This window comes from Anguilla anguilla, chromosome 1 (assembly GCF_013347855.1).
Source record: "Anguilla anguilla isolate fAngAng1 chromosome 1, fAngAng1.pri, whole genome shotgun sequence".
Classification (NCBI taxonomy): domain Eukaryota; kingdom Metazoa; phylum Chordata; class Actinopteri; order Anguilliformes; family Anguillidae; genus Anguilla; species Anguilla anguilla.
Genome location: NC_049201.1, coordinates 59,230,798 through 59,255,388, shown reverse-complemented (window position 1 = coordinate 59,255,388; position 24,591 = coordinate 59,230,798). Strand labels below are relative to the sequence as shown.

General features: G+C 41.0%; 1 protein-coding gene across 2 annotated transcripts in view; it reads left to right on the top strand.

The window, feature by feature from the left end:
- LOC118235160 (CUB and sushi domain-containing protein 3-like) overlaps positions 1-24,591 on the top strand; it is a 211,847-nt gene that overhangs the window by 146,638 nt on the left and 40,618 nt on the right. The window contains exons 41-53 of one of the 2 annotated variants that reach the window (XM_035432226.1): positions 3,080-3,225; positions 4,050-4,130; positions 5,888-6,001; positions 7,447-7,635; positions 8,081-8,239; positions 10,875-11,063; positions 12,219-12,404; positions 13,353-13,547; positions 14,372-14,545; positions 14,852-15,025; positions 16,969-17,142; positions 18,020-18,205; positions 18,876-19,049. In XM_035432226.1, the coding sequence (XP_035288117.1) occupies positions 3,080-3,225; positions 4,050-4,130; positions 5,888-6,001; positions 7,447-7,635; positions 8,081-8,239; positions 10,875-11,063; positions 12,219-12,404; positions 13,353-13,547; positions 14,372-14,545; positions 14,852-15,025; positions 16,969-17,142; positions 18,020-18,205; positions 18,876-19,049 (2,141 nt within the window). The remainder of the gene's footprint in view (positions 1-3,079; positions 3,226-4,049; positions 4,131-5,887; positions 6,002-7,446; positions 7,636-8,080; positions 8,240-10,874; positions 11,064-12,218; positions 12,405-13,352; positions 13,548-14,371; positions 14,546-14,851; positions 15,026-16,968; positions 17,143-18,019; positions 18,206-18,875; positions 19,050-24,591) is intronic. The other variant, XM_035432235.1, reaches the window with a different exon arrangement.

Genomic DNA, 24,591 nt, shown 5'->3' with positions numbered 1-24,591 from the left:
CTTGGATACCATGCTAAGAGATAAGAACCCATCCGTGGAATTATTGTCAGAAGTACAAGATTGTTCTGACATCATCTGTTAGTTTTAATAATCTGATCGAACTTGAAACACCTAGAATTACGCACTCTTAAATGATGAAGTATGACACCACAGTCGTGATTTCCCCTGCCTCCTGTTTCTTGTTTCAAAGCATACCCCTCTTTTTAAACAAGTGGGATCTGATCCACCTTGGCCCCACTAGTGGAACTATGGGGTGTGCTTATAAGAGTGAGGAGAATAGTTCTGTTCCACTCTATGATCCCTCATGCTGTTCTGTACTTTAAACTCCTCTGGGTGCATTTATTTATGAACACTGCCCGCATACCTGCCACCCTCTCCAGTCTAAAAAATGAGTTTCAAAAGAAACTACATTATTGTATTTGCACAGTTTGCAGTCTCACTATCTTTTCATCATTCATTTCTCCTCAGTGCATTGTAGAAGTGTCTAACATCTGGAGAAAACCTGCCATTAAGAAACAGGGAAAAACAAGGGGAGTGGAGTAATATATTAGATGAATTTAAAATATACATCACTTTCACCAGTGATGCGTAGTCTATAAGCATTTGAGAATATCTTTGGAGATCTCTGATAATCTCAGACCTGAGGGTCTCATTTATCAGCCTTGCGTACGAACAAAATACATCCTGAACTGACATGGCATCATTTTTATTCATAATATCCCATTTATCAGAAACAATAGCTTTATGAGAACATTCTTACTGGCACACACATTCCAGTCTCTTCAGAGAGACATTTGCTTGTGGCTGAGTGATGGTAGCGCAGGAAAGATGAATAACCTAGCAGATCTGAGGAATGAAAGTGCTCAATAGATGGATAACTTCACATTTTTATTTAACGCATTGGACTAGCCAATGCACTAGTGCAACTACCCCACACACAGCAAATATCAAATCATAAAATGCTAATTTAGATTGTAGACTCAGAGATCTTGGAGTGATAAGATATCCGCTCAGTTGTCAAGGAAGATAAATATTTGTCTGCTTCAGAAAAAAGACAGATAATCCTTGTTTTCTTTGTTTTTCTTTTTGTAGATGTAATCAATAATTAGTTCCATTCCTTTCAAATCATAGGGAGGCACTCAATTGTGACATTGTATGTCTTCTCACCCATCACGCTATAATCCTGTTATAGTTTTCATGAATACAATATTATATAATGAGTCTTATTGTAAGTTATTGTGTTTATTATGTATATCAGTAGTTTTGCCATGAGTGGCTTTTGGCCTGTTGCCACCAACAGTATGATTAGCTACACTGCAAATTATGATAAATATAATTATCTTCCAAGGTCAACCATTTTGGTCATGCTTTTCCATGTAATGTTTTTTGCTTCATATTACAATGGTGAAGCATGGTACAGATTTATTTTATTTTTCTGTGTGCACCTTGGACACAGTCATTTCTATTTGAAAGTCTTTGATTTTATTAGTCCAAAATGACTCCTCAATGGAGAGTATTTTAGTGATATTTCTCCCACAGTAATACAGAGTGCTTAGAGCTATTTTCCCGTAGAAATTGAAGAATAAATATCCTACCAGATATAGCCAGTCAGAGGAACTGTATAAGGACTGTTTTTTTTATCCATGTAGAGTTAAGCCTATGGAATAATTAGAATATTTATTTCTTATGATCTTGAGATAATTGAGCAAATACTGAGATGATTATCTCTTGATTACAAAATAATGAACAGGCCCAAAATTCTGTTTTACAATAACCTCAATGCATCACAATAGGAATCCCTAACTCCCATAACTCATCACCATTCACATGTCCCTCAGCATTTCCAAAGTGTCTGGAACCATCTGTTGGAGGTGGGGGTAGGGGTGGGTGTCGGTAAACTGTCATCAGAAAAGGAACATGCCGAGTCACCTCTCTATGCTGCAATTTTCCACATTCTCTGTGTACTAAAACAACCATATGGTGTGCCTTTCAACTATTAGAAAGTAATGGATGACCCAGTTTAATCAGCTGTCGCCTGCTGTTCATTAGCCCAGCTTGACTGTACTAAAAAGCGAGTTTACATGGAGTCCATCTCTTCTCCATGATTAGTCTTGTTGAGTGAGCCTTTGTTGTAAAACTAGCCGCTTTTGCTTAAAGTCAATTTCCTGCCTTATTTTTATATTTTGTATTATTTCAATCTGAAGCAAGCCCTGTTGTATTCTTTTTTCATTTTGCTTTGATGAGATAATTAGTTTTGATAACATTCAGCTCCTTTGGTACCTCTGTGAAAAAACAGGGAATTGTTGTTTAAAGGTTGTTTTTAGAGAATTCTTACACGTTTGAATTATGAGACAGTTAAGCAATGGGAGCTAATGGTCTAATAAATAGTGTAACAGGCTTCAACAATATTTCATGAAGATAGTGCTTTTATATATTCATGTGTAATGTGCTCCAGTTTTTCAGCCTGCAGCAAACCTGCAGTGGTATATTTGGGTTGGTTGTTAGATTATGTTCATTAACTGTAATGTTCTGTGTAGTTTATTCAGACATGCATGTTCAGGTGAATGTCAAACACAACGAATAGTCGCATCTTCGTGTTATTAATTCATTGATTGTGATAGCTCACACTGCTTCTGGAGGGAACATACCCAAAAGTATAAAACCAGTGTATGGAATTTATTTGTTGACCCATTTGCAGTTTTTCCTAGCCACTAAAGTTGCTTACTACTGCATTTTAACAAGATACTTACAAATATGATAATTTGTTGCTTCTAAACTAAAAACATAGTATAGCTATTCTGAGCTGTCTGTAAGTAAATGCACTTTGGGTTTACTTGACTTCAGCAAAAAATAATGTGTTTAAAGTATGCAAAGATGTTGTTTTAATTTCCCATCTACACACTGCTTAATTACATGCATTTTTCTCATTTCAAATTTGCTGATTAACTAGCTGTATTTTCATGTTATTGAAAATATTCAGCATGTTTTTGGGGTGAGTTAAAAACATAATAATGTTTACACTTTTATGGGATCATTTGCAATGATGAACCTCAGCTGATGGGTTCCGTTGTCTGTGCAGGGATGGACCCGATCAGAACTCACCACAGATTGGACAGTTCAGCGGTACCACTGCGCTGGAAGCCGTACAAAGCACCTCCAACCAGGTGCTCATCAAGTTCCACAGCGACTTCAGTGGCAGCGGCTTCTTTGTCCTCCGTTACCATGGTGAGTGCATGGCCGAGAGAAAGGCAAGATAAGGAAGTTCAGTCTCTTATTCATGTATATTTATCGCTTCCCACTCATTTGTGTTGTTTGATTACTTGGCAAACAAAAGCCTTTGTCCAGAGCAACTGTCATAGTTTGTGTCAATCAAGCAATGAATAAATAAACTAAATTAATAAATAAGCTTAATGAAGACTGCAATATATTCACATATCTGTGTACACGATGTTTAAATGTAAATAAATGAATATGCAGTACTTAATTCTGGTTTGGACACAATACCTGATAAACTCTAGTCTGTCTTACCTTGTTCAGTTCGGGAATAGTGTATTAGTTTTGTTTGAAAGCTTATCCACTGGCCTTTCATAGCCTGCCATTTTTAAGGTGACTTTTTTGGGTGCTGCAAAATAACAGCAAAATTAACATGTTTGAAATGCTTCTAAATGTGGAGAACTTTAAAATTTGACAGATGTCTTATACGTTTTATTGGAGTTACTTTCATCTCTCAAACCATATGTCAGAAATGAAGTAGTCAGTTGTTAATATGAACATGGGTATTTACAGCACATTGCATTTAGTTACCAGTGGTATAAATGAGGCTCCATGATCCGCATGAACCAAAATGGGCGGGGCTACCGTGCACTGTCAAAAAATGACTTCTATGAAGTAATCAAATGGCTTCGTGATCCAGAACAAAAAATATAGCAGTTGGTTAAAATCTGTGAGTGGTTTAAAGCACCATCCATTTTGGGGGGTTCTCAAAGCCTCACTCTTAAGCCACCAGCACAGGCCCTTTGGTTGATCTATACATGTATTTTTCATTTCAGCTTACCAGCTTAGAGTCTGCCAGCCTCCCTCAGCTGTCGCTAATGCAGATATCCTGACAGACGATGATGAATTTGAAATCGGTAAAATTCATTCCGCCTTCTGCGTTTTTTGTTTGATATTGTCGAGCTCGTAATTGGAAACTTATGAACATGTTTTGTCCTTTTGTATATTTACTGTCCTGCTTTGCTCTGTGTAGTAATTGAAAGATTTTTCTTTATGAAATGTTGTTTTTGTTCCCCTCTGTGTTGAAACTGGATGAAATATCCTCCTTAACGTGATCAGAGCAGTAGTCTGTCTCATTATATGTGATCCGCTTCCCCTGGCACAAGCTGTAAAATATGCCAAAATATAAGAAAACCGGCAAGTGCTTTCAAACTGTCTGATGCATTGCATGTGTTTGGGATCATAAATTAACAATGTGTTCATTTTCTGCCATGCTCGGCTGCCATGCCGTGCTTTCGTGAGCTTTATACCTAATCTACTAGGTTACACGAGGAGTACGGACACTCAGAGGAGCTGTGCCGTCTCCATGGTCCTCGTGTAATCCTGCAGAGTTTAGCACGTACGAGGGAGTCACACCACAGCTTTGTGCAGGCTTAATTCAGCTAACGGAAAACAGCTTTCTATCTCTCTGCATGAGGCATTGCCTTAGATGAAATCAATAGCTGTCCTTAAATTTGACATTTGGTTAAATACAGTCCTTTGTTCAATGCAAGCATTTTTTTCATCAGTTTTTTTTCGCTTTTGGCAGCCGTGACTTTGTAAACTGTTTCAGTAAAAAAAAGAAAAAAAAGAATACATCAACACTTGCATTTATAGTACAAGGCCATTGCATTTTATTCATTTTACTTTAAAACTTCAGGTAAGAGTGTATGCCTTCCTTGATAATTCTTTGTGTGGCTTGCCATATGATAATAATCAAATGCTACTGTGAGTTCTATATCAAAACAAAGGATGATAGTACAGTAGGAAGTGAGTTGCTTAACTTTATCTAATCTTGTTGCTTTACATTGCTTTCATGAACTTCATATTAAGATATAACCATGGTATTAGGCCACATTTGATAATTTGGATTATAACAAATTGACCAAAGAATGATTTAAAATAAAAAAAATAAAACATTTTATTTTACAGTTATAACACTTACATTTTTGGGAAGTGCATGGTGGTAATGGTACTAAAAAATTATATGCTATCAAAAAAGGATTTATCTGCTAATGAATGGGTATTATATTGCCATGTTTGTTATTCAGTTAAAAACTGGTGCAGGATCATTTTTAGCCTCTCCATCTTGAACCATTGTTGAACCGGCATTGCAGTACAGTGTGTCTGGATTTACCACCTGGATTCAAAGTATCATTACTATCTCTTTCTTGCCATTTCTCCAGATGGCTCTACAGTGGTTGATCATTCAGGTTATATCCCCTACAGTTCTGCAGGTCTTCAAAATAGTATGAGACATTAGTCCTGGAGAATGAGGATTCATGAACACAATAATGGGTGCAGCCACCATGTCCTGTGAATCATGAACTCAAATCAACCAATAAAACCTATTTGCACTCCACACCAAAGCACTATGATTGCTTCAAAATCAGTGAATCACTGATGGCATTTACATTATTTAACTGTAACTTTTCCTATCACTAGCTCTAGTGTTGTGCGCATACCATGCTAAATCAATGTTTTTAAGTCACTGATGCTTAAAGTGTCTTGTAAAATGCTTCACTGATTTGTGGGCTCATAAACCTCTCTATCCCACCACTACAAGACCGGTGTCCTTCTTAATCAGTTTAATGTTTTAATCACATAATGTTGGCTGTCTGGAAATGTCCTCCAGGTGACATCATCAGGTACCAGTGCCATCCTGGGTTCACGCTGGTGGGAAATGAGATCTTGACCTGCAGGCTGGGGGAGAGGCTACAGATGGACGGGTCTCCACCCACATGCCAAGGTTCAGTTTGTACATGTGATTTAATCATTGCTTCACTCACACATGTGGCTTCTCCAGTAAGAGTTTTCTACCCATTACCTTTCCCAGCAGTGGTGTTTTCTTCTATCCATGTTCCCTGTATTTCTTCCACTTTTTGGCTTGGTTTAATTATTCATTTTGGTTTTTTTTTGAATGCATCAGTGTCCTGCCTTTTTTTTTTTTTTTTTTTTTGGCCTGAACATCTGTTGTAGTTAATCTTTCATGAAGCCACATTTTCCCCCTCTTCCCCCTTGAGAGTCATTTACTTTATCTGAATTTTGCCTGTGCCTCAGGCACAAGAATGCACAATAGGAAACACTAAACTCATTTTGTGTGTGAAATGCTGAACCAGAAGACGAAGATGGAAGAAAATGAGTAGATGTAGAGTAGATGTAGATGTTTTAACATGTTGATGTTTTTCCTTCTGACTTCAACTGCAATATATATATATATCCTCAAGTTCAACCAAAATGCCTCCAAATTCATTAGATGGCACTTCATCCTGCATTAATGATCCCAAACATACTCTTAACGGAGCTTTTCAAATCCAAAAACTGAAATTTGTTTTCACTGGTTAAGTCATTCACCCGATCTGAAATCAATTGAACATGTGCTAAAGAGAAAATGGCTGCAGTATAGGTCTGGCAGAGCATCACCGATGAAGATACTCAGCATCTTGTGATATCTATGGGTCACAGACTTCAAGCGATCCTTGCATGCAAAGGATATTTGACAAAGTACTAAACATTCAAAACATACTTTAATTTACTTAGCATTATGTGTCCCAAACATTATGTTGCCCTGAAATGGGGGGCTTTTCCCCAAACATTATAGAGCACACCGTATATTCAGAAAGCTAGAAATCTGGCTGCGCTCCAAATGAGTGGAATCAGGTGTTCCAAATTAAGTTTTTGAAATGAAAATGTCCAGGATGGTAGATGTCCTTGTAACAGGGCTGGACAGCCCTGAACTAATGTGCTTTTTTAGAGTGGTCAGTTGTAGTGCACGCTCATGCCTGGCCAGTGGTGACTCATAAGCTCGAATGGGGTGGTTAAAACTTACCTTCAAACTGTAAAAGTATGTTTTAACCTCCTCTCCTTCAAGCTGATATATTGCTCTCTATAAAGCAAGTACTTCAGAAGGTATTACATGCATATTCCCAATTTAATCCCTTCTCCTACATCATTTTACTGCAGTTCGGACAGCGAGCAGTTTAAAGTAGAGGCAGCTCCAAAGTACACTGTGTACCTGTACCAAGCATATTACGAGCAACACTGGTGGAAAGAGAACAGTGACATAAAACGGTACAAAACATTATTCATAGATGTAGCCACTTGCCGCCGTCCCTGAACGTGGCAGGTGCATCGTGTAACGAGGTGGTGGCCGTGGTGAGGAACGTAATCCTGCGTTCCGATGTGTTCTTGCAGCTCAGTGCCCAGCCAGTGAGGTGCGCTTCGACTCGACGGGGGTAATCCTCAGCCCCGGCTACCCAGACAGCTACCCCAACCTGCAGACCTGCTCCTGGACCATCAGTGTGGAGAAGGGCTACAACATCACCCTGTACTTTGAGCTGTTCCAGACTGAGAAGGAATTTGATATCTTGGAAATCTTTGATGGTAGCTCATCTCACATGTCATTTATCTGTCCTTTATATTTTACACGTTGACTCTGTTCCATTGTTTGAAACTGATGCCTCGGTTCAATCAGTATTTCGTTCAGTTGACAAACAAATTGTGAAACAGTTTTTCATCGGTTAATTTTGGTGAATGCTGAACTTTCCAACTGTATTTATGATGTAAGTAAATATAATGTGGCAATACCAAAGGCAAAGACTCATTTTAAAAAATCCAAGTTACTCAAAGTTGTAAAGACCTTTTTACAGACTTTTTACAGATTTAAACATCACTTAGTGGTTAAACCTCAGAATAAAGAATGAATTTCTGTTTTGTTTTTAAGGATATGGATTTTGACATGTCTTGTGTGCTGTCCTGTTTTATCCTGTGTGTTGTGTGTATGTCTGTGTGTCTGTTTGCATCTGTGTTTGTGTGTATGTGTGTAAAGGTCCTACCATTCACAGTCAGAGTCTGGCTGCCCTAAGCGGTGACCACCCTACACCCTTCAACATCTCCACCACTGGCCACCAGCTTTTCCTGCGCTGGTCCTCTGACCATGGCACCAACAAGAAGGGCTTCAACCTCAGATATGTCGGTGAGTATCAAAGTATGTATCCTTTTAGATCAATACCTTTCTCCTGCACGTTTATACCTCTGCATGTTTCAGCTGGCATGTGGAGATGGCTTGAGCAGATGACTGAGGCGCTGTGCCCAGAAAGAGCCCTCTTTCTTCCCTTTGACAGCATGCATGGGGCTCTTTTGAGAGACTGGGTATTTTGGTGCAGCAGTGTGGCGTTGTTGGAGAGAAACAGATGGTTGCGGGCTGCAGGTTTCAAGTTCCATTCAGGCGGTATTCTGCCTTTGTGTCTTTGAGCAAGCTGTATTAATTATTTCAGTAAATATCCAGCAATATGAATGGCTGTGTAAATCTCAGTGAAAATCGATTGCAATGAAAGAAATGATGCATTTATACTGGAATGCATATAGATTACATATTTGTATATAAGGGAAATAGATTAGGCTTGAAGATCCAAATATTTCAACATACTGCCTTCATCAATGTGATGTTGTTCTGCTGCCAATATGTATGTGCTCCATCACAGGTATAAATGGTGGAGAGGAGAAATGCCTATCACTGCTAAATAGCTACAGTAATGTTTTGCTGAATGCATTGTCTTAACTGTTGAAGCATTGAACATCATGGCATTCAAATAATTTAAAGGGTATTTTATTGCATAATTCACAAGAGGATATTTGGACAGCCAAAGTCACGGTGTCCATATATGCAGTTTTAGACAGAAAGAGACTGCAAAAAAGGACACCACTCCCAGTGGGAGCTATTTATCTCTGTCAGTCCAGATAAAGTAATGTTTGAAGCTGAAGTTTGACCCTGTTCTTCTAAGCCAGTGTTCCATAGCCTGCCTTTTTATATTAATGCGTCGAGGGCCTCAGTCTGAAAAGATGAATGTTGGCCAACTTACCAATGGCTGCATTGGTCACAGATTTAAAGTGACACGGTAAATCCCTCTGGAAACTTTAAAATGACACATTGACCTGTGACCTACAACTTTGCAAAATGGATTGCTGTGAAGTGTATTAATCTTTTATTAAATCTGTGACTTGAACTTGCCTGTGATGCCTTTGAGTATACTTCACAAATCCAGTTACGTTAATACAATACGTGTTAAAAGGTGAAACATACTATATATATAATATCATGTGGAAATAAAATGTTGGCACTGAATTGTACATAACATAACATGAAATATAATACTACTTGTTCGGGATTTTCAGTGTGTTTTGTAATGCACTAGGTTTTTCAAAATTTGTCTTTACCTTTTACAAATAAATGCAAGTGTAACTTTTGTTCCTTAAAGATCACAGTTTGGCTAGTGAATTTTGGGTGATAACTAAACCCACCAAACTGTGATGTGATGAAAAAGACCAAATGCTTGAATATCATTGTAAGTTAAATTTAAATTTAAGGAAAACTATCGAATGATTCGAGGCAAATCCCATCAGTTCTGAAACACTTCAATGGAACATCTGGCAAGCTTTCCTAAAACTACCGTGTCCCCCAATAACAGACTGTTCATGCCTTTTTGGAATCTTGTCATCAGTTTCATTGAGTTTAAATGAGTCTTGCCTCACAAACTACTGTCTGAGTGCAGCTGCTGTTAAAGCAGTCTCTCGATCAACCATCTTCTTGCCTGACTGGATGAAACCTTAGCAAATAACAGCCACGCCATTGGGTCTGGTCATTATATTATTATTAGCTTGTCCTAGCAGAAACCTTTACCAAGGTCAAGCTCCTTAGATAAAAAGTAATCAATACAGGACATGTACAGAAGCAATTGCACAAAAGGTCTTGCGGAATCAGTCCTGCAACGTTCTGGTTAAATGACGAGCTTCTCGAAGCACTGCGCCACGCTGCTGCACGGGTTGGCTGCGATACAGGTCGAGTTCCTCTGAAGTGTGGGCTGCTGGGGAGATTTTCTGATCGCCCTCCTCCATTAAAGCTCTCTGCTTCCTGGAGCTGTGTGGCGCCACAGCTTAGCATATTGTGTAAGGATCAGTCTCAGCTGTGGTCCTATGTTAATTCAGTAAATGCTATTAATTGCTGTGTGTGAAATTATTTCTGTGAGCCCGACTTTAATTCCAACAGAACCGTTGCCAGTATGTAACATTATATAACAGTCCCAGTTGTGTGTTTCTTTTGTCCGGGGCTTTTTTTATTTTTTTTTGTGATCATGACTATCTCAAGCTGAATTACTGAAACATACACCACTAGCTGCATGCTATTTTTTCCTGTGCATCTGCGGTATAAAAATAGAATGTCATTGATAACAATGGTTTTGATGTCATTCAAATTAAAATTATATTAAAAAGTCAATCATTTAAATATATAAATTGTAACCTTTTTTTATGAGGAGAGATAGGACTTACGTCTCTGGGGATGATTCAAGCTAAGCACGAGAGGCCTTCAGGATAAATTAAGTTAGCGCAGTAGTTCTTTTATCTCGGCTATATGCGGCACGGCATTTGTGTTTTGAAGGAATGCAAATGCAGGAGTGCTGCTTTTTTTATGTTGCTGAGAGCTTGCAGCATATGGAGCAGACGCACGGCCCTCCTCCCCTGGTTTCACTTCAATCCGCTCTGCTGCCTTCTGTGCTGCCGGACATATGGGGATGTTCCTGTTCTGAGGAAGTGGAGGATGAGCTCACGCCTACTGTTGTTCGCAGCTCTGTACTGCAGCACCCCTGACTCACCGCCCCACGGGTCAGTCCTCAGCCAGACGGGAGGCTATCTGAACAGCGTGGTGCGCTGGGCCTGCGACCGCGGCTACCGGCTCATCGGCAAGAGCTCGGCCGTCTGCAGGAAGACGCCGTACGGCTACTACACCTGGGACTCGCCTGTCCCGGCCTGCCAAGGTGCGTGCAGGTGTCACAGAGCCACTTCCGCCGCGGGTTCCTTTGTGTGCACGGGTGTTTGTGTGCAAATTGCATTGTGATTAAGGGCATTGGACTTGTATCTAAACATTCGTGGGTCGGCCTCTGCTGTCGAACCCTTGAGCTATGTACTTAACCTAAATTGCTTCTGTAAATATCTAGCTGCATAATTAGATGCAGCGCAGTGTCTTCCTGAGCAGAATTCTCTGAAGTCTGCTGTGCAAATGAATAATGTAATTTCAGAAGCACTATGGTATAGATCTGAATGGAGGTTTCTTTGTCTAGGGCTTTGAATGCTCAGTTTTTTTTGGGTGGAGGTGTTAATGTTTCCCCTTCCTAATGTAACATTCTGCCCCCAGTTTCAATGAGCTCATCATGTGCAAGAAACAGAAATAAAACATGTGTGCTTAAATCTGTCACAGTAAGGGCCAATGAGCATTGAATTGATTTGTTTGGCTTGATGTGGACATATGCTGGGCATTTTTTTGTGCTGTTTTATGTGAATGTTCTCTTTGCATCATAATGTGTGTGCTTGGAACATGTGTGCAATGCACTCATGTGACATTGTTTCAGTTATCCATTTTGTTCTTTCTGTATCTATGGTAATGCTGCTTATTTGAGACACTGTACTAATCAAATGGTTGAATTATTGCCTTAGTGTCACTTAATTCTGTGAATGCTTACATTCTTGGAAAGGAAACATTCGATGATCGTGTTTATCCTTGTTTATGGAAATGTCATTTCTCTCTATTCATGCCCAGATTAATTACTAAGAAGCCGAATATTTTTTGTTGAATCGCTCTGTAATTAACAGAGCCTTACAAATTCAATGGCTCTCTTTCTCTATCATAAGCGCGTACATACACACCCCACACATCCACAGGCATAGATGCACACCCATATGTCCGTGTGCTGTATGAAACTGACAGTACCAAATTAAGAGATGAATAAGTCAATGAGGTGTATTACCTACAAGAGCAGCAGGTGTTTGCTGCTTTCCTCCACACTCTCCTTGCGCCTGCTGAAGCAGCCCTGCGTGAACTCCAGGTGCCTGCTCCGCTTTCTCGGTGAGTGGCGTGTGTTTGCTTTCCCTTCCCCGTCTGAGTAGCATGTGTTCGTCCTCCTGTTCCCTTCCAGCTGTGTCCTGTGGAATACCCAAAGCCCCAGCGAGCGGGGGTGTGCTGAGTGCAGATTACTCCGTGGGCACGCACGTCACATACTTTTGCCACGACGGCTACAGGCTCTCCTCCAAGGAGCTAACGACCGCCGTGTGCCAGCCCGACGGCACCTGGAGCAACCACAATAAAACCCCCCGCTGCTCAGGTGAGAAAGACACTCGTGCTGGGGCAAGTGAGAGAGAGGGGGATGCTGGGACAGGTGCGAGAGAGGCGTTGGTGAGAGAGAGGTGAGCTAAACCAAATTATAGGGAGGCTTTCCAGAGCAGCTGAGTGCCAGAAGGTATCAGTGGAAACAAAGTCAGCGAACTTAACGAACCAGAAGGACTTTAAATTTAGCTGCACTGAGGTATTCATGAGCAGATGAACATTTTACCCAAAACATTAAGTTACTGCCTATTTCATTCCAGCCTGGGTGCAGCACAGAAGGCGAAAAGGCAGTCAGAGAGAAATGTATTTCATCACCTTCCGCTGTTTGATCGTGAGCAGCTCATTCAGATAAACTATGATTCACAAGTATGATTGTTTCTACATATTATTCAAACTATTGTTATTCATTTTCTATTTCATTTAAATGTATATTTTCATAAATAACAGAGCTCACAATACCCAGATTGCAACAGCAGAGTCAAAGGAAGCTTAAACTGCTGTAAGAAGACACACAGGTGCTCTTGCCTCCAGGCTGTAAAGACAATATTATCCATCATCATGAAAATACACAGAAATGTCATCATTAAATACTTTATTTATTATCATTTTCATGAGCTGTTATTTCAAAGGCATTTTGAAAGCTTGCAGTCAGGGGACACGCGTTCCGCAATTAAATGTACCAGACAATCAGCTTTTCACAGATTACACAATTACATGCCAGTTCCACGGCGGTGTTGGGTTATGTCCTATAATGCACCCATTCAACAACATGCAGGTGCTGCTGCTGCTGCTGTTGCCGTCATTTCCAGCAAATGGCATAATTGAAAAACCAGCTTTTTATGCTTCGGTGCGTAGCTGTGTTACACTGTCTGGGTTTTATACCAGGCTGGGCACAGTAGATTCTATGCAAATGACCCAGGGCGCTTCTGTATGCTGCAATCCACAGTGGTGACCTGTCCCAGCATCGGCTCTTTCACGCTGGACCACGGGAGGTGGAGAATCGTCAACGGGTCAAATTACGAGTACAGGACCAAGGTCATCTTCACCTGTGACCCGGGGTACTTCCGCCAGGGCCCCGCCCACGTGCAGTGTTTGGCCAATGGAGTGTGGAGCTGGCGTAACGAGAGGCCGCACTGCCAGAGTAAGCTCCCTTCCTTACCCAGCGATCAACTTCTAAACCTAACTTTGTCATACAGACCAAATATGGGCCACACAGATGTGCTGGATGAAATATTGATATTTTAAATATGAATTGACACATTTATTGCTCATTGTGAAGCAATGTCCAGGCGCGGGGAGTCGCTGTGATGTACGATGGCTTCATGTGCAAGCACACCCCCTGGACTGGACATTTGCCCACAATCAGTCCCTGTTAATGTGTGCTAAGCAGGGAGCCTGTGGGTACCATTCTTTGACATGTCTTCTCTGGGGAGTTGTATTCCTAATGTTCCAGGGAGAGGGCAGATGCTCAAACCATACGGCCACTGAATCAAATATGGCCTACTGTCCTTTTTCAGGAAATCTGAGTACAGTGCTGTCAGTGCAACACAGATGTGAGGAAGTCATCTATATTTTAAGTGACCATTAATATTAGATTCTGTGTTTAAAGATTAATGAAAAAACTGAAATCAGGAACAAAAGCATGGCACCGTATCACACAACAAGGACAACTAGAGAAGTAGTGAATTTCACTTTCAATCAGCTGTGAAACTCATCCAGGTCCGGAGTAGATATGATAGATTTTATTGCCTGTGAAATATGAATGTACGAGCAGCAGCAGAAGACAGAGTTGGGTTGTGAGTCAGTAGCTTTTAATGGCGTTGTTTGAGTGGGACTGAAAAGTACAAACTCTGCTTTACAGGTCCCGCGGTGCTCCTGCCTTCAGCCTCTGTGTTGAAGCACGCTGTGGTCTGTTCTCTTCTTTTTTAACTGTGCTTTTTCTGTGGACACGTCGTCTTGTTCCAGTTGTTTCCTGCGGCGAGCTCCGCACACCCCCACACGGGAGGAAGATTGGGACGCAGAATACCTTCGGAGCCACGGCTATATTCACATGCGAGCAGGGATATGTGCTGCTGGGCTCTACCGTGCGGGAGTGCCTGTCCTCTGGACTTTGGAGTGGGACAGAGACCCAGTGCCTCGGTACTAACACCGAATACCAAGTAGTGCACATTCTTCAGTGTTCATGATACTGTCTGGAATGACCAACTGGTCAGTGGATAGACTTGAAAATGATAGGAAATGAGAATTCCATTCAGTTATTTTAACCCAGTAACCCTGCCTTGTGGATACAGGCAGAGGTGGTTTGCGCTGCTGCCCACAAAAGGTGATACAGTATGCTGCTGAGATGGCGTGTGCATGGAGAGCGTGCAGGCTGATAACTGTCTATCTCACTCACTTTCTTCTTCTCTCTCCCTTTCCTTGCTTGCCACCTCCCTCTACCCAAAGCGGGTCACTGTGGTATCCCGGAGCAAATTGTGAACGGTCAGGTGATAGGGGAGAATTTTGGCTACCGGGACACAGTGGTGTACCAGTGCATCCCCGGCTTCCGCCTCATTGGCTCCTCGGTCCGTATCTGCCAGCAGGACCACAGCTGGTCCGGGCAGCTCCCAGCGTGTGTGCGTGAGTATCCGCTTCCCTCTGCTGTTTTCTCTGTTTACATTTCAGATGTGCTTCTTCACTTACAAAGTCCTGTTACATGTAATGTAATGTGGACAAAATAAATCATGATCTATGTTTATTAACATATGGCGCTCTGTTTTGTCACTGTTGTTGGTCATAGAACTACGATGTGCAGAAATTCTATTTTCCAGTCTTCACCGTGTGTGTGAAGTCGTGACACAGGGCGGTGGTAAAGGGAGTTGGCTGAACTCATCATCTGTCTTTTTCCATCTAAAAAACCCAGTGCTCAAGCGACAGCAAATTGTTCATTCAGATTTAATTTCACAGGGTGCAACAGGAGTGTTTCTCCCTGAACGAGATAAACAAGCAGTCCCCAAAATTTATTTTCCTCTCCTCTCTCTTTGTCAAACACCAACACGAACAGAGAAAATAAACAAGATAAGTTAAAAAATCCTAAATTTACCATTAGATTTCTCGGTTCCTTTAAAATTGCAATGCTAATGTATAAGCTAGCTGAAAACGTAATGGCTGTATGTCATATAGCCTATTTATAAATGCAATTTGTGAATATTTTCACACATTTGTCTATGGATTCACGACTTGAACAATAATTTTCATACTGGGCACTTTAGGAAAATATCAATTTGATTTTGTTGGAAAACAAACATTGGTTTATTGGTTTATTGTACAGGCTGGCAAGTCCCCCTCTTTCCCTCAACCTTTATGGGAACAACTTTATTCCATTTCACTTTAGATTTACATAACCATTGAACCTCAGCCCCTCCCCACCTACCAAACAATACTGTCCCCATTTTGGTCAATGAGAGCTTATGTACACCATGGATTGAAAGGCAGTTTTCCCTTTGGCAGCATGTACATCCTCCTTCCTACCAGATGATAGGGAGGAGGAGGGTATGTGCTCTTTTATTGCCACACCAAGCAATATCACAATTGCATACTTAAGAGCAAATGTAAGTTTCACACAAAGGCCTAGAGTTTAATCTTTCTTGTGCGTGACCAAATGATGCAAAGGACCAGCTGACCAAGAAACGACTGCGCAGCCAAGTGTCCGTTTTATTTTTGTTCCTCTGAAATGGGGAGTCTGTGTATGAAAAGAGCTGTTTCCTACACGGATCACCTAATATGGATGCAAATACCCTCAAATTAAAACTGTCAGTCAACCTTTTATCTTCATACTCATTATTTTCTTACGAGTAGTACAGAGCCAAACAACAAAAATTGTGTGACTGTCCTAGTCCTTACACACACACAACATGCACAAACATATTTGCCTATGTACCCTAAGTGGGTTTTTTTTCCTCACTCTTTCCTGACTGGTTGTGCCAGGCAGTGGACATGGTGGCGCTCAGGAAGATGCAGTATTTCATTGTGTGAAACCCTCTGGTTGGTTGTGCCCATGGCTGCTGCTGGCGGTCTTGTAGGCAATAATGTGGTATGCTGAGCTGTGCAGTCAAGTGCTGTGTTTTGGCACCACCACTCTGTTAGAAGCTTTGAACTTCTGTGAAATACCTGGTATTTGATTTAGGAACATTAATCTGTAGTGAAGTTGTACTTTCTGTGTAGGATTCTCATTTTATCCCTTGGATTTTTTTTTTGGGGGGGGGGGGGGAGGGGATTTGTCTTCAAGAAAACCACACTGCCTCACACAGATTGGAGGAGCTCCTGGAAGTGTCCCTGCAGGCGTAATCTTCTTTTATTGGATGCTGCAGATCTTCCGGAGGAGTTCAGTGTTTTCCTCCTCTTCATGCCTCAGGGCTTTCACCTACTTTTCAGCTGCAAAAAAAGTTGGTTTCTGCTTCTTTTCTCCCTGTTAAGTCTGGCCCTGTGGACTCCTCCGCTTGTAATATGAAAGCGCGCTCGTTATCTTCTTAAGCGAAGCAAGGCAGATTGAGCACTCCATCTTTTTTTTTTTTTCCTGACAGCCATCAGCTGTGGCCACCCGGGTAGCCCCATCTATGGGCGCACCATCGGCAATGACTTCAACCTCAACGACGTGGTGACCTTCTCCTGCAACACGGGCTACACCCTGGAGGGGCCGTCGCGAACTCAGTGCCAAGCCAACCGGCAGTGGAGCCAGCCCCCGCCAGTCTGCCGAGGTGGGTGATTGGTCTTCTGATCAGCTGCTGACCCCTAAAACTCAAGAACTGCTGCAGGGAAGGGAAGCCAGAATGGTCTTGAATGTCAGTGGCTATGTTTCCATGAAATTTGCAAGCAACTCTTGAGAGTTGTGGTGGAGGAAAAACAGTATTAAGAGAAATGTAATTTAATAAGGTGTTTATTGTGTTAACTCCAAGAATGAGAGAAATTAGTCAGTCAACAGCCTGTATTTCATTGTTATTCTCATTGTTATTCTTTCATTAATGGTTATTTTATGGAATGTAGTCAGATATGCATAAGGCTATTTTCAGCATTCAATATGTTAATTAGCAACAATATATTCACTTACATATGCAAGTCAAGATCACACATGATGAAGATATGATCTACAAATGCAGATGGATGCAGGTTTTCATTTTAGCTTTTCACTGATTACCATCTGCTGTACCAGATGAGGTCACTTCTGGTCCAAATGACAATTTTAATCACGCTCAAAAAAAGTCTTGAAAAAAGCAGAATGAATATCAACAAGCTTCCATGATACTCCACGGCTGGAACTGTCCATACCTGCTTTTAATGGAATATGAGGGGAAACGTCACTCAATACTTCATTAGAAACAAAGCTTTATGTCTTTATTGACCCTGCCAACTTAATCGTACAAAATTGTATCATTTGACATAAGTTAAGATTGCATTATCTATGCAGAAACCTGTGTTCCTCTAGAAGGACTGAAACATGAAGTGCATTTAACTGTGAAAGTACTGAGGTCATGCCTGGTTTGATATAAATGTTTAATAAAGGTTTTAACCTTGAAGTATATAAACATTGTGGTTTTGCACGATTTGCAGTGCTTATTTATTCTTTTTTTCACTTAGTGGTGAATTGCTCAGATCCTGGTGTCCCAGCCAATGCTGTCAGGGAGAGTAAGATCGGACAAGGGAACTTCACCTACGGGACGGTGGTGTTCTATGTCTGCAGTCCGGGTCATTTCCTGTTTGGCTCATCCGTGCTTACCTGCCAGCCGACTGGACAGTGGGACAGGCCCTTACCTGAATGCATAGGTACATAACAGTTTTTGCTGCCTATTTTGACTTCAGTGACCTGTAGTCACTCTTTTGAGTCATGCTGCTGGGGATCAATTGACCTAGACCTTGAATTGTTTCAAGTGAAACTGACTTTTCACTTTGTTACTTTCAATTTGTCGGAACTGAATAATTGATAGACACATTTAAAAATGTAGTGCGATATTGTATAGCAAGGGGACATTAATGTGATAAATACTGTAGTTGGGTCAGTCAAACAGAATGAGGTTTGTTTTAAAAATGCTGCTGTATTTGTATAAGTGTTTGAGATTCAAGATGTTGTGAAGGTTTTGAAGGTAAGCCCAGAGGCAGACATTTTCAGAAGCATTCCCCTTCTGTCCCCTTTGTGAGAACTGCTGACTGTAGCAGAACCTAAAGGGAAGAATCATTCGTTTTAGTTTAATTTTAGTATTCTGGTCATTTATAAAACTGACAGAGGCATGGAACTTATCTACATATAGATTTGAGAATAAAACAAGCTGAGAAAAACATATCAAGTGGAAAGATTTATTTTCTGGAAATGTGTCAGAAGACTTTTTGTGTTTTATTGGTGTTTTACTAGGGAAAGTGGAGCAGAATTTGTTCCCCGAGCAGAAATGACACTCATGCATGCTCGTCATGGTTAATGCATTTTCTTGTGCTTTTGTAGTCATCAACTGTGGTCATCCGGGCTCCCCACCCAGTGGAGTTCTGACGGGGGATAAGTTCACGGTCGGATCGACTGTGTATTACTCGTGCTCAGACGGTCGGGAGCTGAAGGGTCCTGCGTCCCGCACCTGCCAGCCCAATGGCCACTGGAACGCCTCCATGCCGCACTGTTCAGGTAGAGTGAGCGGCACCATCACACATGGGAATGCCGCACCTGGATTCACTGGGTTTCACTTGCAGCTAGCGCAGGCAGAATGAGGCTCTTAAACCCTGTGAAGGTTCAGCTTTGCATGCGCTAAGCCTGACTACTGGTCTCAACTGTGTCTCCAGAACAACATGTTGTAGACCGTGTCTTCAATATCACGCCACGTGTTTGTAGAAATCTGAATGTATCTCAGTGTTTACATCTTAGCAGCACAGTGTAATGAAGATATTACACAGTGAGAAAGAGATATCACGCAGGGAGGAAAGTGATCACCAGCTGTCCTGGTAGTGTAATAAATAAAAAATGTGTGTGTGTTCCTGTGCGTGCGCAGGTGTGCGTGCATGTTATTTATAACTTACAAACAACTACCATGGGGAGGTTTTGAGAAGAGTCCGAACTCAGTCATGGGTTGTAGGAAACAAGACAGCAGCTGTGGGGGAAACGGCCAATAGGATGGAGTTTGGGGTCAGGGTAGCCAGGAGTTTGCCTCCTCGATTTCTGTCCGTAAACATGAAGTCTCAGTGTGACAGGAGCTGGAGTTTCTGTGCTTCGTCTGTAGGGCAGACGCCTGTTTTTAGAAAGCTGGCTCCCAATAATTGAGTGATTTTGACAATTGCTGCAGTGCATATACTGCTGAGCCTCTCTAGGTTGCGGCTGCTGTCCATGGTGCTGAGCAGCAGGAGAGGTTGAAAGAGAGAGAGAGAGATACTTTTTGTATACTTTTCTTAACTATTGTTAAATATTCACTGTTTCACTGTTTTCCTGATTTTGCACGACATGACATTACACAAGATAACATACACAAATACCACACACACCCATGCGCATTCAATGTTTCGATGTTAGTTGTACCCATGCTTTGCCAATATGCATCGATATATGTCATGCCAATAAAGCTCATTTGAATTTGAATTTGAGAGAGAGACAAATCCAACAGGGTAGGGCAAATGTACACATAGAATTATATTATAAAATTAACACGGTTTACCCGGTATGGGTGTAAATACAGTTGAATCTTTTATTCTTAGGCACGAGACATGTGCTGAATAGAATGGATGTGGACTGACAAATGTGAAGAATTTTGCTTTGAGGATGAAGTAAAATTGAATGAAAAATCTGAATTGGAAAGAATAAGGCAGACTGAATATAAGAAAAGAACTGGAGAATTGCATATGCCCTTAAAATGGCCAAGTGCTTTTGACTGATTTTTAGGGGTGAGATGTATTCAGCATAGTTTTTAATTACAGTGTATATCATCTATTTTCAGAACAGCATTTTGCAACAGAGGGTCAGTCCTGCTCCCAAGGCTACATTTGGGACGTTGTTGTTATCTTGTTTCCTCAGGGTAGCTTTTGAAGCACTATATTAATGATCCTTCAGGACAAGATTTGTAACAGTAGCTGTCTGCTACTGCTCCTTCCCTGAAGCTAGATAATACCCTCTTACTAGGTAATGCAGTTTAGAAGGTAGATGATAGCAAGTGTTTTAAATGCTGCCCAGAAGGTAAGTGATACTGGCTGGTACTAAATGCTGCTAGGGGTAAGTAATATTGGCTGCTATTAAAGGCTGTACTGGTGTAACACTGACCAGTATCACTAATCATTCCTCTGGAGGCAGAATCACATTTTCACATTGCGGAACATTGTGTACAACTTGCAAAAATGAATGTGCTGACCCGTTAATCTTTTAAATGAATATTCAACATTTGATTACAAAGCTTACAAAGGTAGCTAACGGTAATAAATCATGGAATTCAGATCACCACTGTATTGCATCATTTTCGTATAGTTCATTGGCTTTGCATAGTAATAAAGATAAGAAATCACAGTAATGTCAATAACAAAATAGGTCTATTGATTACTGATTGAATGGACTTCTTTTTTAAGCAAAATATGATGGCACTTTTCGAATAAGATTGGACACTACTGTGCATTGATGAGATATCCGACTAGTTCTTCAGACAATAACTCCTTTAGAACTTGGACCCCATTGCTGTAACATTGGATTAGGGGTTGACATCAGTGGTACACAAGTACACATTTATGGCAAAAAAAGATTGAAATCCAAGACTATTTTATGTCCTAACGGAATGCATACCTAACAATAGGTGGGCATTTGCACCATTATGACTTAAAATTGATGTGCATTTTAATCTTTTTGCTGTTAATGCTTGTGTACTACTTATGCCAAGCCCTGATTATGGGTCATTTTCTTCAAGATGGCCTCTGTAGATGTGTTTATGATTTGGCTGTGCTACATTTTGTAGAAAAAGAGCACAGTTTCTTCTGAACACACAATCCCCCAAACACCACCAGCAGGCATTCTGCTATTTCTTTTTAGCCCCGCACGCTCAGAAGTCACTGCAGCTGCATGGAATCAGCGTATGGCAAGGCTCGAGGTATTCGTGTACATCAAAATACACAGCAAAATGCGACTGAGGCCACTTTGTGTTCCCAATGCACACAAAATAAGTGGACCTCAGAAAGAACCACAAGCGAACCGTGCTGAGACCACCTCCTAAGGTAGTCTCAGTTCAGTCCATTTCAGAGGGGTCTGTGTCCCATTGGCGTGTTCACATAGGCACAAAAATGCTGAGTCATCGTTCTGAGTCCACTTGAGAGGCTGAAACGAACCAAGTAGAAAAACGCTCTAATAAGTGGTAGCCAGCTGCCATATCACCCTGTACCCTTCTGGTGTAAAAGCCTTGAAGCTACGCAGGTGTGGGACTAGTTAGTATGTGGAGGAGAGACTTCCTGGTAAAATGAAGTTGCTGCTAGGTGAGTTGTTGGTGAGTCACAAGGGGGCGCTCTTCCCTCAGGACCGAAAGTAGAAAAAAATTGTTGTCCCAGCACAGTGAAGAATGTCCCTGATCAAGTTCTCATGAAACTGGCTCTCTACATTTGAACAGCTATTCACTCTCTACAGCTACTCACCCTGGCTGCACAGCATTCCTATCCCCTCTGATTCCTCAGGTTACCATGGTAAAACTGAACCTCAGATAAAATAAGTAAATACACCTACTGCAAGATTTCTGACAGAACATGACGCTGGATGTAATATGCAAATATTGTCTCATGTGATGTCTTTCTACCATCTGTGAATCTGGTGTCACATCCTGTCATCAATGTATACAGCAAGGTTAAAACACCTTAGAACTCATGCCATTTTCCCCATAATTTGCCTTTCTCACAGTTCTCGCAGTTTTCTTTCATTTCCGACCAAGAGACAATATTTTCCCCCCACTGAGAAATTGAAATGGCAAAATTAGTAGAATATACCACGCCATTATGAATTAAATTGTTACCAGGCAGTCTTTAATCAAAGATCACGCTGACCCTGCAGGGACTGAAAGTAAATTGCGGAAGTTGTCTCCTGTTTCGAGGGATGCCATTCTCTCTGCGATCAGGCACTCGGATGTGTTTCCTTGTGGGAGTCCGGAGGTTTAGTGGCAGTAATTGATCAGTGAAATCCGGATGGCATTTAGTGTTTTTCTTCCTTTATTAGGCGCCGTCTGTTTCAGAGAAACTGAAGAATCGTTCTGCTTTTCCCCTTGAGAATGTTCTGTCCTTTTGTGTAGCGTGAGATTATTGCCAAAGTGATGGTGGGCATTGCCAGAAAACAGGGCAATAAATCCATATATTCAGGAGCAGTGCCGCCGTACAGAAAGCTGAGTGTGCTTGTGTCAAAGTACATTTATATGATTTCGAGAGCACGACCGTATATAAAGTCATCCCCGTTCAAGAGGCTGTTTTGGTGGTTAATAATTCTGCCCTCGGCCTCATCCATACAGAAACGGGAACATTCCGGAGTCAGCAGTGAATCTGTGGCTGAAAATGTGCAGACATTTCCCTGGCTTTGATTATCAATATAATGACTTATGATTGCTTCATAAAACATTAATAGGACTCCAGATTGAGAAACTGAGAAAGTGTGGCTACGTTATGTGTTCTTGCTATGTTTTATACATTTCAGTGGCATTATTGAATTTTCGCAAATGGGCATTGCAAGCCTTCTTTTTAATTACACAGTTGATACCATGTCTGTTGCTGGTTATCAATACTCAGTCAGGAGACTTAATTTTCTCCACACCTTGACTGTTAAATTAGCTTGTCAGGGAATCACCCCTTTTCCCCTCCTTCTCTTGCCATTGAAGTTGCCCCTTTACCATCCTGCAGTGTAACTGAAGTGAAGTGGATTGTCAGAATGTGGGCCATAACGACTCAAATCAAAGCTGCTATTCAGACAGACCAACAGTACCTATATAGTAAAGCTCCTTCAGTGGGATGGATAAATATTATAATGTAGAAGCCCAGTGGGTCTTGCCGGAGATGGAAGGGACTTATCCTCTAGAAAATAGTCTGATTCTTCAGAGTCCTGCAGCTTTGCACTCACAGTTCCTCTTGGGAATGAGAATCAGCTCTCATCCTGTTACTCTGAGAGTATACGGAATAAACCATGACAAGCTATGTGGTGGTCTCTGGGCTTGTGTGCATACCCACAGCAGAAATGCAGCAAAAGGACAGATACAAGTGTGGTTCCCTCTCCAGAAAATATCTCAAATAAATTAAATACAAATTAATTTTTTTAAGTTTTGATGTAAAATTATATATTTTGGTATCTGTAAGTTTGCCATGAAATACAGTTCCTCGTTTGCCAAAATGTATTTAGTTAACTGCTAGCACTGTTTATTACTTTGTTCAGCAAGCTAATGCAAATAGCTTAAATTGCAACAATGAAGAGCGTTGTAGATTGAATTTCACATGATTTGTTCTACCCTTGGGTCCTTCCCTGGAGCCTGAGGGGATCACTGTATCATACAGTGCACGTATACACAATGCTGAAGGGGATTTGTTTGACGTTGGTCAGATGACGCCTTCATGGCTAACTTGTAATAGAGCCTTAACTGAGATCATTCATTTTCTTCAGTAGTTCCTGGGAGTTTTCACTGTCTGATACTGTTATTAGGAACAAAATTCCTTAGCATAACTATATTTAATGAATTTAACGTGTTAACATTATTCCACAGAAAGGGAAAGCACTGTATTTAAAATTTTATATGACCCTTTGTTTACCAACTGCATAATCATAAGCCATTCTTGAAGATTATTAATGAAAAGTAAAGCTTTCTTTATTTGTTATAATTAGTATATTGTATGGATTTCTCAGATAAACATGCAGCAGTTTATCTGAGAGTTTATATGCTGTCTGGTGTTAGAAAAACAAATGCACACCAAAAAACTGGGTCACAGGAACATGAGAATCGAAAATGAAAAGACACACTTGTTTGATGCTCCAAAAAAATTGTACTTATTTAGCCATGAGAACCGGTAACATTTTGACCACATTGGTCTTCATCAGAACATCATCAAAATATGCTGTCTGGACCATCATTGAGTCTTGGATGATATATATCACTCTAAATCCTCATAGCTTCTATATTCATGCAGTCAGGTATGCTGCATTGATACACGTTTGATTAATTGAAATTGAAGGTGAAGAGTGAATTCAGGAA